Source organism: Buteo buteo, chromosome 18 (assembly GCF_964188355.1).
Source record: "Buteo buteo chromosome 18, bButBut1.hap1.1, whole genome shotgun sequence".
Taxonomy (NCBI): domain Eukaryota; kingdom Metazoa; phylum Chordata; class Aves; order Accipitriformes; family Accipitridae; genus Buteo; species Buteo buteo.
In genome coordinates, this window is record NC_134188.1 from 10,435,073 (window position 1) to 10,450,670 (window position 15,598).

A 15,598-nucleotide genomic window follows, 5' to 3' on the forward strand; every position below is an offset into this window, starting at 1 on the left:
TGAAATCCACTCAGTATCACATGGAAAAATACACAGAGATGCTATGAAAAATGTCATATAGTTCCAGTTAGTTTTCTCACAATCACACCAAAATCCTACTGTGGGTGAAGCTAACACTTTCTAAAATGTTTGAAGTCTGCAGTAGGCCTTAAGATTTTCTGACTGTGGTCATAGCTGCTAAATAATGAAGGAAAACTTTTGCATACTTGCTCTATCAACTTGATTCTGTTTGAACAGAACCTGTTGTCTCCGGGCTTTTGCTGTTCCTGTTGCGTGCTTATTTTGTATGCTGAGGCAGCATCATTTCATTTCCAATTCTTAGACATCTGGCTGTTATAGCTTTACTGTGACACACAAATAGAGATGTTGAATTTTTCAGTGGAAGCAAATGTACTCTCTAAAAAATGTCTTGCTATTGCTAGAGTTTTCTAGCTGGTTTTCATGTGGTAGGAAATTTGTAGATAGATAAAAATCTTAAAAAAATAGATTATTATGCACGATATTGCTTTTTTTTAAACTAAAACTTTTTTCTTTCTCTTGTTCCACTTCACTCCCCGCATGTACTCTTCACTGTGATACATGAACTACCTTTCAGTGGTGGTGAGATGAATTAACTGTTTAAATATGAAGTTGCTATTTATTCCTGTGAAAGTTGTAATCATTGCAATAGAAGAAAACTAACAGAGCATTTAAATTTACATTTCAATTAATATTTTTACAGCTGAAATTATTTTTGAATCAGGTTTTGGATTGTCATTCTTGAAATACAGTTCAATTTTTTTATAGAAACCTTTGTATAGTTTTTTGAGTAGTTACTAATGTCTTTATATTTTTAAACAATTTTTAATTTCTGTGACAGATTTATCAGTGGAAGTTATTTCTATTCTCCATGATATTTTTAGAAGATCAGTACTTTCTTCATGAAATGGAATCCTGGTATCTGCCACAAATTAACAGCAAACAGACTGAACTCTGGGGCAATAAAAAGTCATTATCTTTAGCTGTTACATTTCAGCTGTACTTCAGTTCTGGAATTCAATAAAGAAATCTAATTTCATTAGCCAGTGATGTCATCTCTATTGTCATAGGAGCCTATTTTAAGACTGTGGCAAATTTCAGGTAGAAATGACAAGTAGTCAGTCAATAATAATAATCACAAGTAGTCTGTAAGGAAAGAGACAAGCTTAACTTGTTAAGCTCCTGCTGTGGTGTATTGTCTCTTGGCTTTGAACTGGACTTTTATAATACCAGTAAGTGTAGCAAATAGGGTTTGAAGTCTGTCTGCATTTATATTAGCTTTACAAATCAGAGCATTTTGCATACTGTAATGTTCTGTTTCTGGTTTTCTTTCCAGCTATGTTGAGGGTTTCAGGAGAAGTTTCTCCACAGACTTATTTCAGTAGAGTTGACTCTGGAAATTTTCATTTAGGAACTGGCAATTTAGAGTGGTTAAAAGTATGCTGGAGCCAGAGCTGTCAAAACTGTGATGCTGATACACTTGACAGAAAGATTCCAATTCAAGGCAGGGGAAGAGGTGTGCTCCTAGAGGACAAGCAAGTAGGCAGACAGCCTCTTGGTGCAGTGCAGGGGCGATGCGGGTGAAGCTCTGGTCTGTTTGGTGGGGCAACAGAGGAATGGTTGGGAGGAACCAAGGTTGATGGTGCAGTTGAAAGCAGTGAAAACTGGACACTTCACAGTTCCTTGTGAGGTGTTCTTGTTGTTCCTCCTCTGTTACTGTGTACCTCTATCTGCAGTGCACGTTCATGCAAGTCATTGTAAATTCAGGGCCAGATGCTGAGGCCCTGGTAGAGTCCTTTTGTATAACTTTTTGGCTGCATTATGTTGACGTGTGGAAAACAGACTCCACAATCAGTGAGACTGTAAAGTAGGTATGTTCATTCAGCGCTGGGCAGCACGGGGGGTAGTCGTGTGCACCCGACTCGGCAGTTCGCCTCAAGTTTATACGGTCAAGTGTTACATATTCACAATACGCCTATACATATGCATGACCTATCTGCACTTTGTATTAAAATTAGCTCCGAGAGGTCATTTCCATAGTCTCCTCTCAACTGCACTTGCGCAGTGCCTCTTTATGGTGGTCATCTGGTGGTCGCAGAGATGAAGATAGGTGACTCCTCTTTGTCACCACTAGTAACCTCTTTTCTTGTGCAGGCTCAGTGATTTCTTGGTATTCACCCAAGCCGCAAGACCAGTCTTGGCTGGCTCCTGGGGCCAGCTCCTCCTTCTTATCAGGAGCTGTCTCTGCCTCATTGGCTGGTTCTTGGGACCAGCTCTTCTTATCAAAGACTGTCTCTGCCTCAGCTAATTTCAACAATGTAAGCGCTAAACATCATCTTTCATCCCCCTTTATTATGTCTACTGAGATTCTTTTGACTCCCTTGTCTCAATGTGAAGACACTCATTGGGCTAATGAAGCAAATGGAGGGAATGAGAGAAGAAAGACATGATGTTGCTTGTGATGAAAATCAGCAGTGTTGAAATACTGCCTATCTAAACTTCAAAATGTGTTTTTCCTTTTTGATTGTTTTACGTGCTTTAAAGTAATATGTGTATGTCAGATGTGTGGTACTTCTGTGGGGTGAAACATAGCATTTGAGTGAATTGATAAAACAGTTTTCTTCAAATTATTTTAAAGAAGTCTTTCAGTGTCATGCTGTGTTTTGAATTATACTTTATGGCCCTAGGAGACGTCATTAACCAAGAAGATGGCTTTCATTCATTCTTTGGTGTTTGGTTTGTTGTTTTTTTTTTTTTAAAGCATTACATGCTTTTATCTGCTAAGGAATGACTTTTCTTTATGTATTTAAGCCATTTCTGTAAATTTATGCCCAGATCTTTGTTCCTCAGTAGATTTCCCTTTTAAAGTGAAGATGTAGAGGATTAAGAAACAGGCCATATGGTAGTTTCTATAGCAATAGATTAAAGACTGTGTCTTGTCAGCTCTTGTGAGGTACGATGCAAGAATTAGTTCAGGAAGGCACTGTTTGCATGTCTTATATTTTGGCAATTCTCTGCTGTGGTCTCTGGGACAGTTGTTAGATGGAGTTGTGAGAAGGGCTAGTTGACCTTTGTTTCAAACTCAGGCTGAGTAAACTCATCATTTAATCTTTTTGAATTACGGATATTCAGCACTGGACTATTTCCATACTACTTTCTCAGTATGTAGAGGGCAAGGTGAGTGATAAAGTGCAGGAAGAGGTTTTAATTAGGGCAGGACTGTTTTAAACAGAGTTGAGGCATCTGCTGAATCTATACTTGGGTGCCTTATTTAATAACTTGTTGTAAGTGGTATTCTGTCCAGGATTAAGACACTGAAATTTTAGTGTTTACAAGTAGGTGTGTACATGTGCACTGCACGCCTGAGGTCCTCTGTAATAAATGGGGATAGAGTCAGTCCAGCCTAGGGGGTGATTCAGCTCACACTAAACTATACATCTAGTCTCTGGTTTCACAGGTTTCCGTTCCCTAATAGGATTTTTAAAAATCTGTGCCCAAACGTAGATGTCTTAATCTTGAACTGAATTGACTATTCCCACCCTATGACTTACATTTAGCTTGGATTCCTGTACTACAACATTACAGGCAGAAAGCTGAGACCTGCAGAGGAGACTGAAGTCTGATGAACAACCCCAGTGTTTGTAGAGAGTGAGGGAAGATGGTTTTCCACTAGACAGGATAATGAACATGCAGAATGTTTTACCCATACCTTGAAATACCCTGGAAGTGTAAGGGCTTGGGCTATTACACAACAGCTGGTTGGTCTGTGCCACACTAGTACATGGTAAGAGTGTACACCCTGAATGTAACTGTTTCAGGTCCTCTTCCTGTAAATGACTCTCCCATTACTGTAGGTGTTTTATTCCATGTTTGGCAGTATTACTGAGCCAAGGCCTGGTTTGTCTTGTATCAATTATTGTTTATGTTACGTGGAGGCCGTATTCACAGTCCCTTACACCACTTCTGTTGTAGAAAACTTGCAATTAGAGGCTATAGTGGTCCACAACAGGATGATAAATGTACAGTAGAGTGGCATGGACATAAAATTATTGTTGAAGAGAGGCCTGCTACATGTATTTGCAACCTCAGTACCATGGAAATTGCTGATTATAGCGTGTGTTTCCGTAGATATTAGTAAATGATCAATGATTTAAAAAGGTGATATGCTCTTCTTGAAACCTGAGGTGTTTCCTTTTCTACTTAGATACTGAAAATCTGTTGAGAACTTGCAAGTTTTTAATGTGCGAAAGAATTACAAATTCCGTAATTCTGGTGCGTACCAAAATCCTGTAGATGTCATCATACTTGTATATAAAGTTGTACTCATTACTGAACAGCTGTGTCTGTGTTGTAAGGACTTGTTCAGTGATTTCTTGGTAGACATTTGGTACAGCACTAAACATGTAAATAAAGATTATTTGCTTTCACGACATAGAGTAATACATTAAGTGCAAGTGTGAGGAGATGTATTTGAGGATGCAGAACTGCTTTCTTGTGATGTCTGGGCATTATTTCTTGAACAGATTAAACCCTCTGGAGGCCACTAGGATCAGGAGGTATAAGAGTCCTCTTGTGCTCTTCCATTGAACTGTACTCTGAGAGCAAGTGATACAAAATCTTGGAAATGTCCTTTCGTTTGGAAAGGAAAATGAGTGCTTTCATACATTTGAGGCACATTCTGCCCTGGTGTAGGTGGATGCAATTCCCTGTATGTCAGTGTAGAAGCACCCGTGGATGTGAGGGAAGTCATATGACTGAAAGAATGGAAAATATTGCAGAGGAGGCTAAGTCAATGAAAGAAATTAAATGAAGACTAACAGCATTAGCCTCTTGCTTTCTTTGTCCTAAAGGAGTTTAAGCTAGGAGCTAGGGAGGCGATTTATTAAAGGATGAAAATGGAATGGTAGCAAAATTGAATAAACCGGATGTTGTTGAGAACTTGACTGCTTCTTTGGATTCACAAAAGGACATCAAGGTTATATGCTGGGGTTGGATAGCATTTTCTGGAAAGGAGAAATTTATACCTGTGGTGGCAGAGAGAGGGTTGCAGTGGTAATGCAACTATTGCTTTTTACTGTAGGGATTGAAAAATCTCTTATGTAGGACTCTAATATTCAACATTGAGTTTTAACACAGGTAATGATCTGGGAAGGTGCAAAGGCCACAGATAATGTTCTGTAATGTACAAAAGGAACTTGATACTTTCAGAGTTAGTAGGAACTGGCATATTTGATGGATAGGCTTTAATGGATTAGATTTGTTGTGTTCTTCTTTTAGTCTGGCTGTTCAATCAGCAAGATTAAACAGTAACCCTGGATTTACAAAGAGGCTTTTGAAACAAAGAAGAGTCAGCTTGAGAAGATGTATGAGTGAATCATAAAAATTTGTAGCAGCAGTGAGAGACCTTGGAGTGGGAACAGCAGCAATCCGAAGTTGGGGTGACGCTGCCAGAAGTACCACCAGCATCCCAACCTCTGCCGAGGCTAGGCAGAGCAGCCACCCCATTGGACACCAAAAGGAGCCAGCATCTAGCTAGTGGGGTGACTAATAACTTCTAATAACTTGGAGTTGATGAACCTCAAGAGGTGCATCCCTGGGTACAAAAGGAGAGCGGTGTATATTCCAGCTAGCTGTGACAGGGCCTGCAGAGGATTGGAAACTTCTCCATCCAACAGGAGTTAGCTTGGACATTGCAGTAGTTTTCCTCTTCCTGTGCACTACCCAAATCCTGTAAACAGTACAGACAACGAGAGAATTTGTATCATGGAGTCAATGGCATACGTAATAGCTAGGAGAGATACTGGTATGCTGTTCAGTGGATACACTCTTCTCCTTGGGGTTATGAAGAAAATCATAACAAAGTGAGACCTCAGAGAGAAAAGAATGAAGTATCGTCCATATATTGAAATAATCTTTAAACATTCATATGCTAGACTTCAATTAAGAGGAAGAAATATATAGATACTTAAAATGACACAGAAAATTCAGGAAGATAGTAATGCATTGCATGGATGGAAAATTGAATACAATTTTTGAAGAAAGAAAACCTAGTAGGTATAATAAGCATCTGACTAGCATCACTGTAGTGCCAAAGTGCCTGCTGGCTTAGCAAGAGGTGGTATGCTTTGGCATAAATCTGATATGGGGGAGGCCTGTGCATGTGTTGAGAGATTTTTGAGGTAGGCAGTACTGAAGTATTTCATCATCATGATTGTCAACGTTGCACTCATTTTCTGAAGTATAGCTAGAGACCATGATGTAGGTTGTAAGTATCAGCATAGGTTACATAAGATAAATTTCCTATGATGTGGATTATTTGGGGCAGATAATCCCATTCTGTGTTCCCTTAAAAGTCAGCATTTTTCTGAATTCCAAATTTTGGAATTTAGCATGGTTTATGCCCTGATAGGCACTGTGTGTTACTGATTGATTGCCTCAGTCCTGTGTAAGCCAGCAGGCTCTTGTCTCTGCATAGAGCCCCACTGTGTTGTTCAAGCTCCATGTGTGGGCTTTAAACCTCTCAGCTGTCTTTGAAGTAGACATTCTTTTTCATCTATTTTACTTGTGGGAAACTGCTATGTAGGCTGATAATGTCTTTGTCTTTGTGCTCTGAAAATTCAGTAAATAATGTCAGAGACTTGAGAAGCGTTCCATATTGTACTTTTTTTAGCTTTAAAGTATGTTTCGTCTAAGGTGGTCTATTAACATCAAATACAAATTGCATCATAGCCAAAGCTTAGAAAAACATTGTCATTCCACTCTGTAGCAGTGAAATCCTTATCAACATTGTCCTTATAGCCCTGTTGCATTATTTCTGTTTTGCCTTTGGATTGTTACTTATTTGATAGACCAGTCATTCACCTCCATCCTCCTGCTCTTTCATGAAGTGCAGTACGATTGCACTGAAAGGCGGTGCAGACTTCTCATTCCCTGAGGAGTTAAGAAAAACATACTTTCTTCCCTTTTTCTTTTATGTTGGATTCTTTTCTGGTTTTTGCGTTTTGCTGTATTGTATGCCACAGGAACAATGTTCATGATGTGGGTGTCCCTTTGCTTTGATGTTTAGCTACCCTTGAAAGCTGTTTACTGCTTCATGTGCTCCCTCATCAGGAACACTCTCTCTCAAATAAGTCATGTTGCATCATGACAAGTTATTTAAAACCGCAAGTAGGTATTCTTAGCTGTTTGTTTCTTTTAAGTTTTTTGGTATATTTGGAGACACACTTTTTCCATAGTACAAAGAAAGAAGGTAAAAGTTGTATAAGATCAAAGCATCCACTATTTTTAGTTTTTGAATGTAATCCCTGGATGATGCACCATGGGCTAGCTGGAAATTTGATCTTTATTGGCTCTGCCATCTAAGAGAAAAAAGAAAATAGGTAAAACCAAAAGTAGTAATTGGAAATAGCTCCTGTGGAGCAAAGCTGTCATGACACAGTGTTGTCATGAAGCAGATTGATTCAGCAGTGGCAGAGTTGCTTTATTGGTTGTGAGTCCTTAGTAAATTAAAAAGAGGACCAAATGCGTTAATCTTTTGTGTGTGTGTGTGACAGTTTAGAATGTTCTGCCAGGATAAAGACACATATAGGAGTGTGGGAAAGTTACCTACTTCAGTCAGTAATAGGCTTGGCAAAGATAAGAACAGAGTTCTTCCAAAACCCTTCTGGGTTAAATGTTCTTCACTGTACTGTAAACAAAGGATGGAAGTACTCTTGCTTGTTTTTTTTAAGCATTCAGGTGCAGTTAGTCTAGATAAAGGAATGAAGCATAGGAATTACACTAATTTTCTTAAGATATTCACAGTGGATTCCTTAAATTTGATTCTCTGTCTGAATTGCAAGGTCAAATTTGTTGTTAATAGAAAAAGTGCAAAACTTTAGTATATTCTAGCTGAGGATCTCTCTCTGCTTCATAAGCAAAAATCGGTTTTGGATTTGGATTTTTGACTCTTCCAGTTACTGCTAATTGCTTAATGTCATTGCTCATTTCCAAGTAAATTAATCCTTTTTTTATATTTTCCTCTCCATATCATCATGGCTTATCATAAGGATGTAATCTGTTTAGAAGGGGTGCAGCCACACAGTGCGACATAATAGTACAGAAGCTTTTCCTCCACATAAAACCAGGGGGCAGGGACGGAGCTGGGATCCTGTGCTGGTGAGGACTAGACTTGCCAGATGTTAAATAGATAAATCTGCTTTTCAGCCTCAAATTCTACATCATCAGAAATTTTGTTTCACATATTTCTTGTTGGCTTAGCACAGCTGAAATTCAGCCAGGAGGACATGCTCTCCTCTTCTACTGCCTAGTTTCCTGCCACTTCTGCCTGAAAATCCAGCTACCACGGATAGCTTTGTGGCCTCTCATTCCCAATGTGCTATCTGTTATAGAGTACTCTGACCATCTGCTATTTTGGATGCACAGTTGTTAACAGGACAGAATTTGAGGAGCATCTTCTGTGAAGAGACTCTGGGGCCTTGCAGTTGGTGGGGGAAAAGGAATTGGAGATGGATGAGGTAAAGCAGCGGAGAGGGCTGGGAGCTGGAGGAACTGTTTCCCACCACTTCAGCCTGGCATGCAGAAGTGAAAGGGAACGAGGTCCTCTTCCAGGCCCTGGAGGGAGGTGGGAACTGGAAGTGTAGGGGACCCCATAGCGGTCTCCTCGTTGACTCTTGGAGAAAGGGCAGTTCTTGAACGTCATCTGCAAGAACAGAGCTTTATAGCTACTACTGACCCAGAAAGAAGGACAGTGGGGTAACTGAGCCTCCAGGAAGGATTCTAGACAGAGCCTCGTGTTCAGTTTATTCAGCCATACTTCTGAAGAACCCAGTCTCTGTCTTGACCACTCACACCTGTCCCCCAATAGCAGTGAGCCACAGGGGCAAAAGACAGACCGAGATACCATCTCACCCATTTCATCCAACCATTTCACTCCACACTTCATGTTTTTCCTTTCTTTACTTGCTGGTCCTGCTTAGTTATCCTCTGGTTTCTTTGCCTTGCCAGATAGCTACATCTTTTTACAGAGGCTTGCACCTAGTCATGCTTTATGGGATAGCCTCCCCATCAGATCAGTGAAGCCACTGTGTTTTCTCCTTCTTTATCCCATGCTTCTTTGAGGATACCTAGAAGAAATTGCTAAGTACAAGGGAAGGAGTACATTAGCAAGTGGCTGCCATTCATCTATTTGTGTAGCTACTGAAGTGTTTCATAATCATTAATCAGAACTTATAGGTAAGCTTTATTCCTGTTCCCCCATATCTCTTTCCCCTTTCAGCCCCACTGTTTGTCACCCTCATCATTTCTTGCCTTAAATTTAGATAGCTCAACAGGAGAAGCTGTGTCACTCTATGTGGGTGGTAGTACAGTGTAAATAATTTTTTTCCTAAAAATGTAAATGCCATTGTAGTTTGCTCCAGTGTGCACAACGTTAAATGGTAAATGTTCTAAGTGGTAATTTGTAGCATTTAAAAGTCTTGCTTATTCAGTCTATCTTGCTGGTTTTTTGTGCTGAATGACTGATCATTGCACCACTGTTTTCTTTGTTAAATGCATCTGTATGCAGAAGCAGAACTGCTTAATTTGTTTTGATCTGGCATACTGTAGTAAGTCTGCTTTTAAATTGCATACTTAGTAGGTTACAAATCAGGTGGCAGCACTTTCATGGTGCTAATTCTCCAGTGTAGCTGCAACCGCTGACTTGAATACTTTTTGAAGACTTTTCTTTTTTGGTAAGTCTTCCGTAACTGTAACTCGTTTGGCTTGCTTAAATGACCTGCTCCTGATTTTTCATAGCAAGAATTTCTCTCATTTGGGAAATGTAACATTCCTAGCTCAAGCAGAAGCAAAATGTAGCACTGCCATCTGGGCTGCGAAATTGGAATAAAGCTGAAAGTGTTACCTCAATATATTGCCATGGCTAGAAGCCAGTTGGCAAATAATAAAAGGATGATCTGGTAGTTGGCACATTAGTCAGGATCTTGGGAGACTGCATGTGCTTGTTGTGCTGCAAATCTCCAAGAATGTGGGCAAGTTGGAGATTATTTCTCTCACCTAATACTGGTTATCTAAATGTTAGCTATCTACTCAGAGTTGTCTCAGATCAATCTGCTGTGAATGGATGGGCATTTCCAGAGGGCATAGGGTCATTCCACATCACTTAGCTCTACATTTTAGAGTAGGATGAATCACTTCTGTGGAGATCATCATCATAGAATGGCTTGGGTTGGAAGGGACCTTAAAGATCATCTAGTTCCAACCCCCCTGCCATGGGCAGGGACACCTTCCACTAGACCAGGTTGCTCAAAGCTCCATCCAACCTGGCCTTGAACACTTCCAGGGATGGGGCATCCACAACTTCTCTGGGCAACCTGTTCCAGTGCCTCACCACCCTCATAGTGAAGAACACCCTTGCATCTAATCTAAATCTACCCTCTTTCAGCTTAAAGTCATTACCCCTTGTCCTTTCACTACATGCCCTTGTAAAAAGTCCCTCTCCAGCTTTCTTGTAGGCCCCCTTTAGGTACTGGAAAGCTGTTACAAAGTCTCCCTGGAGCCTTCTTTTCTCCAGGCTGAACAACCCCAACTCTCTCAGCCTGTCTTCATAGGAGAGATGCTCCAGTCCTCTGATCATCTTCATGGCCCTCCTCTGGACTTGTTCCAACAGGTCCATGTTCTTATGTTGGAGGCCCCAGAGCTGAATGCAGTACTCCAGGTGGGGTGTCACCAGAGTGGAGTAGAAGAGGAGAATCACCTCCCTTGACCTGCAGGCCACCCTTCTTCTGGTGCAGCCCAGAATGCAATTGGCTTTCTGGGCTGCAAGCACACATTGCTGGGTCGTGTTGAGTTTCTTGTCAACCCACACCCCCGAGTCCTTCTCCTCAGAGATACTTGTCTCTCTCTGTGTAGACTTCATAAAAAGATGGTGGCTGACTGCCTTAACCCAGGTACCTCACTTTTGGATGCCTGAGCAAATGAGCCCTCTATTCCTCTTTTGCACTTGCCTTTAGTTGAGGGTTAGTAACCCTTTTCTACCTCACAGGTACACACAGAGATTAAATGGTGCTACCACGTTCTCACAAAGAAAGCTATTACTGTGAAAAGGAAAGAAAAATATATTTTTAGTATTACAATTATCTGTATATACACATATATTTGTGACTGCCTCAGATTTTTTAACACAGTGCTGAAAGGGAGAAATCTTAAGGACAGAGACCTAGAGGCTTTTGTATCCCTAGGACATACATAATTGTTTTGTGTCAATATTCTGATGAGAACGCTGAAGAGGCAAACAAAGCTAGGACATGAGAATGCCTGGCATGGATACGAAGCTCTGTAAGTCATGCTCATTCATGGTGGCTGGTTTTATTTCTTTTTAGATTGTGATGGATTTCAAACACCCTGATGGCCATACAGTGGCAATTATGCTGCCCCGATGCAGTTTATTGGTGATGGCTGGAGAATCCAGATATCTGTGGACACATGGGTATGTGTAAGAGCCCCTGTATTGCTGATAACAGAAAAATAATACGAGTTGTTTGTTTGGTTTGTTAATGAAATTCTGTATTTAAAATTGCTCTGAAAGAAATCAAGTCAAGTTTTACAATTAATATATAAATTCACTCCACTGCTCAGATACTGCTCAGGTTAAATTGGAAAAAATTGGGGATTTTAGGAAGCTAATCGCCAGTCCCTGAGCTGCAGTTTCCTATTGCTGTCACAAGTTAAGTTTTGCTAGGAAATTGCTCTCACTTAAATCTGCGGTGTGAAAGTCCTCAATGACTCTGAGCTGGCAAAGAGTTGATTGTAGTGCAATTAGCTTCCCCGTTTCCTTTCTTTTCAGCCCACAGCTTTTCCCATTGGATCACATATGCCAAAGGCTTTAGAGAAGGGCTGGTTTAAGAGGGTGACTTCCCCTGGGCAGAGGGCAGGGGGCATGAAGGTGAGACAAAGGGGAGTCTTCCTGAGCTCTTCCCAGCTGATTAGGGACAGTTTACTGGTAAGGCTGCATTGTACTGAGCAGATTTGGGACCCTGGAAAAGAGATATCTTGAAGTACGTCTTGAGGCTTTGCTTATTTTAGAGTTTAAATACATGCTTTTTAAATCATGCACCACTGGGAGATACTTACAATAGGAGCACTGAAATTGGCAAAAAGGTTAAAACCGTGGCAAGCTCTGAGAGTGACAGTAGTGCACTTCAGGAGAATATGGAAACCCTCATATTGGACAGAAATGCCCATGGTAAATGTTTCTTCCTTTGTTTGACCCAAGCCATCACGGGTTACAGCAGTCAACTGGAGACACTAATTACATTCTGTGTAAATTAAACATGAAATCCTTCTATTGGCAGAAAATTTTCTGCCTTTTAATTTTACTGGTTAATTTGTATTATGAAGAAGGGTGAATATGAACTCCCCAATGACCTTTACATTGTTCATTTTTATAGACCACTTACACCACCTGTATATTCCCTCATTAAATTAAATAGTTGTAAAAAGCAGCTGGTATTTCTGATGTGCATCAGCATAGAAGCCCAGGGCAGTGAAGTCCTTTGTTTTTTGGTATACAAGACTGAACATGGATACCAGTGTTATAAGCTTCTTATTCTGTCCTGTCAAATACCATCAGTTGTCTTTTGGAAAGGTTATCTACAGCTCTGAGAACATAGTGCAGTTTCCATGTCAGTGACATTGTTGGTGAGGGGAGCCCCAGGGGGCAGTCCCCAACCCTGGGGCATCAGGCAGCTCCATGGGTCTGGGCTGAGGCCAGGTGGGGACGTCAGCCTGGGGGTCAAGACCTGGATCAGTGTGGCAGTGGCTGTGCACAGACAGAGCTGGGGATGCATCTGGGGCTGTAGCTGAGGCAAGGCCCAGTGAGACAGCCTCCATTTAAAAGCAGCTCCCAGGGGAAGGAGAGATGGCCCTTGCTGAGGCTTCTGGCTGTCTTCATGACAGGTTTCTCTAAGGCCACCAGCTCTGCTTTTCCCAAGCTGGCCCTGGGCAGCCAAACTCCCAGGAGGGGGAAGGATGCATGCAGGGCAGTTGCAATACTTGCCAGCAGGCATTCAAGTTGGGGCAGTATACCTGCCTACTAAGAACTGGAAGGAGATTATTACTTAATTTACTTGTACCTTCAAGTGATGGTTGTCTTTTGAGAACCAATGACGTAAACTGCATTTAAAATGAAGATCCCAGATCTTTCTACTCATGTTTAAGTTGTTCCTGTCCCATTGCTTGTCCACCTTTCCTAAAAATAGTTTTTCTTTATATTTTTAAAAGCAGTAGTGGGTCAAGTCACTCAACTGGAGTAAGCTTTCCATCATGCTACTGCAGTATACTATTGTCATCAACAAGATTAATCATTCAGCGAGCAAGTGTAGTTAATTCACTTGCGTATGTAACATCAAGATGTATTTAAGATCATTCGTGATGCCTTTCATCTACTCCTCAGAAGTCAAATTAGAGGGCAAAAGGTTCAGTTTTGGAATTATTCTGGAAATGTTTTCAGTGTGTATATTTGGATGCCAGGGGAATTAGAGATTTCATTTTGACCCTGTTAACAAAGTGCACAGGAAAAGGATTTTTGTTCTGTTCTTTCTGAAAGAGAAATATGTGGTTAAGAAATAAGCTATACAGTATCATCAAGGACAAAAGACATGTGCTCTTTTTGTCTCATAGGTGAAAGTAAAATTACAGCTTTTCTGATGAGGTTCATTTGTGATGTTTTTTTCTGATGAGGTTCATTTGTGGTGTTTTTTCTGATGAGGTTCATTTTTGTTGGGTAACCTGGCAAAACACCATTCCTGACACTGCAATAGTAAAACAACTCCGTGCCAAGCAAGAGGATGTGCAGCATTTTATTTCTGACTTTGGAAATCCTGTCTTTAGCCCAGCCTTTATCTAGAGCTCTTGCTTGTAGTATAAGCAAAAGGAAATTATGTAGTTTGAAACTAGAACCTTGAAAAAGAAGACTTATTTCTGAAAATATTAGCTGCCATGCTTGGGATTTGAAGTTCCCTTGTCCATGGAGTCTTGGGCACCCTCAGCTGATTATTTCATCACAGCTTCATTATCCACCACGAACAAGGCAGTTCTTTGTTGGATTCCATCCATGGCTGCCTTTGGGAGATTCCCGTTCTCGGGGCTGCTCCATGTCTGCTTTTTGCAACATTTAGAAGGAGCATTGATGTGCTGCTTCCTGATTTCCAGACTGAAAGGACCTGCACTCTTTCTCCCTGTGACTGGATTAAAGATCAGCTTCCCTGTGGTAGGAAAGATGGCATACAGCAAAGTATGGGAATGCTGATCAGGCTGCAGGCTGCCTTCTGAGCGTTCGGATCATTCTTCTTGGTTACGTACAGGCACTGGTCAGCAGCTTCATGTGACCTGCAAAAAAGTTCCAGTAGAAATTTGAGATGAGACTGAATGCTCCATTTTATTAAAAGATGTAAGACTTTCCTCCCTCGCCCCCCCCCCCCTTTGGCTCAACCTATGAGGGTTAAACTCAGCTAACCAATATCGAAGTCAGTTTTATACTGAGAGTTTGTCTTGCTGGGAGTCAAGTACTTTGAAGTCAGAAGCTCTGAAGGGGCTTCACTGAGAGGCCAATTCCTTAGAGATTTATTTTTTTTTCCTTGAGGAAATTTCTGCATTAATCTCCTTGATGACTAAGTTAGGAAGCATTTCAGTGTGACAGTAACAGCTTTGAAGTGCTAAGCTGTTTCCCTGAAGAGTTTCCATTTTGTTCCAAGAGTATCTACTTTTTCCTATGTGCGAGTGATGGGATGCTGCGTGTGGGTGCAGCTGTTTCTCTTCTCTCATGTTATGTTTTGCATTTTAGTTTCTCATTTTCCTCTTCTTAACTTTGAGAGAGATCCGTTTGTAGAGCTATTAAAAATTCTTGGGCTTGGTACTTTTTTGTAATGTAAACCACTTCATAAAATTATTTGAAACTTTTGTCACCCCAAGAAAGTTCCAAATCACTTTCATTTTATGAATTTTGTCCTTGCAAAAATGTTTCTGTGTTCCATTAAGATCCGTGCCAAATCCAGAAGTAGCTTAAGAAGTTTTGCTCCCAGTTTGCTTGATTGATAGATTTTGGTCAAGAAAGATCTACAGCAGAGTTTCTCCCTTTAGGCATTTTAGCAAATCTCATAAGTGCTACATTCCTTGCATCTTCTGTTGTCAATATATGGAAAAGCAATTCTGTTGCAAAGCAGAATTCATTGGAGAGGCCCATTTGTAACAAGAAACTTCAGTCTGCTAATGTAGAGCTCAGCCAGTTCTGTGCTTTTATACCTATAGCCACAATTTATAGTAGTGTATTTTATCTTTAACAAATATATTTTTTTATATAAAATAAATATCTAAAAAAAATAAGTCCTAGAAAAATAAACAATCAAACTTTATGGAAGGAAAGGAAGGAAGGGAAGGGAAATGTAATTACTTGCAATTAAATAACAGTTTAACATCATTAGTTTGTGTCAGCTCCTCTTTTTTTCTCTGAAATTGAATAAGTTGAAAACTGAGAAGCAGCAGTACATTAAATAGCATGTTATAATCACACTTGTCACAGTATGTA

The 15,598-nt window shown here is 40.5% G+C and overlaps 1 protein-coding gene across 3 annotated transcripts in view; it reads left to right on the plus strand.

Moving 5' to 3' along the window:
- ALKBH8 (alkB homolog 8, tRNA methyltransferase) overlaps nucleotides 1-15,598 on the plus strand; it is a 54,355-nt gene that overhangs the window by 26,099 nt on the left and 12,658 nt on the right. For all 3 annotated transcript variants that reach the window (XM_075049998.1, XM_075049999.1, XM_075050000.1), the window contains one exon: nucleotides 11,397-11,503. In XM_075049998.1, the coding sequence (XP_074906099.1) occupies nucleotides 11,397-11,503 (107 nt within the window). The remainder of the gene's footprint in view (nucleotides 1-11,396; nucleotides 11,504-15,598) is intronic.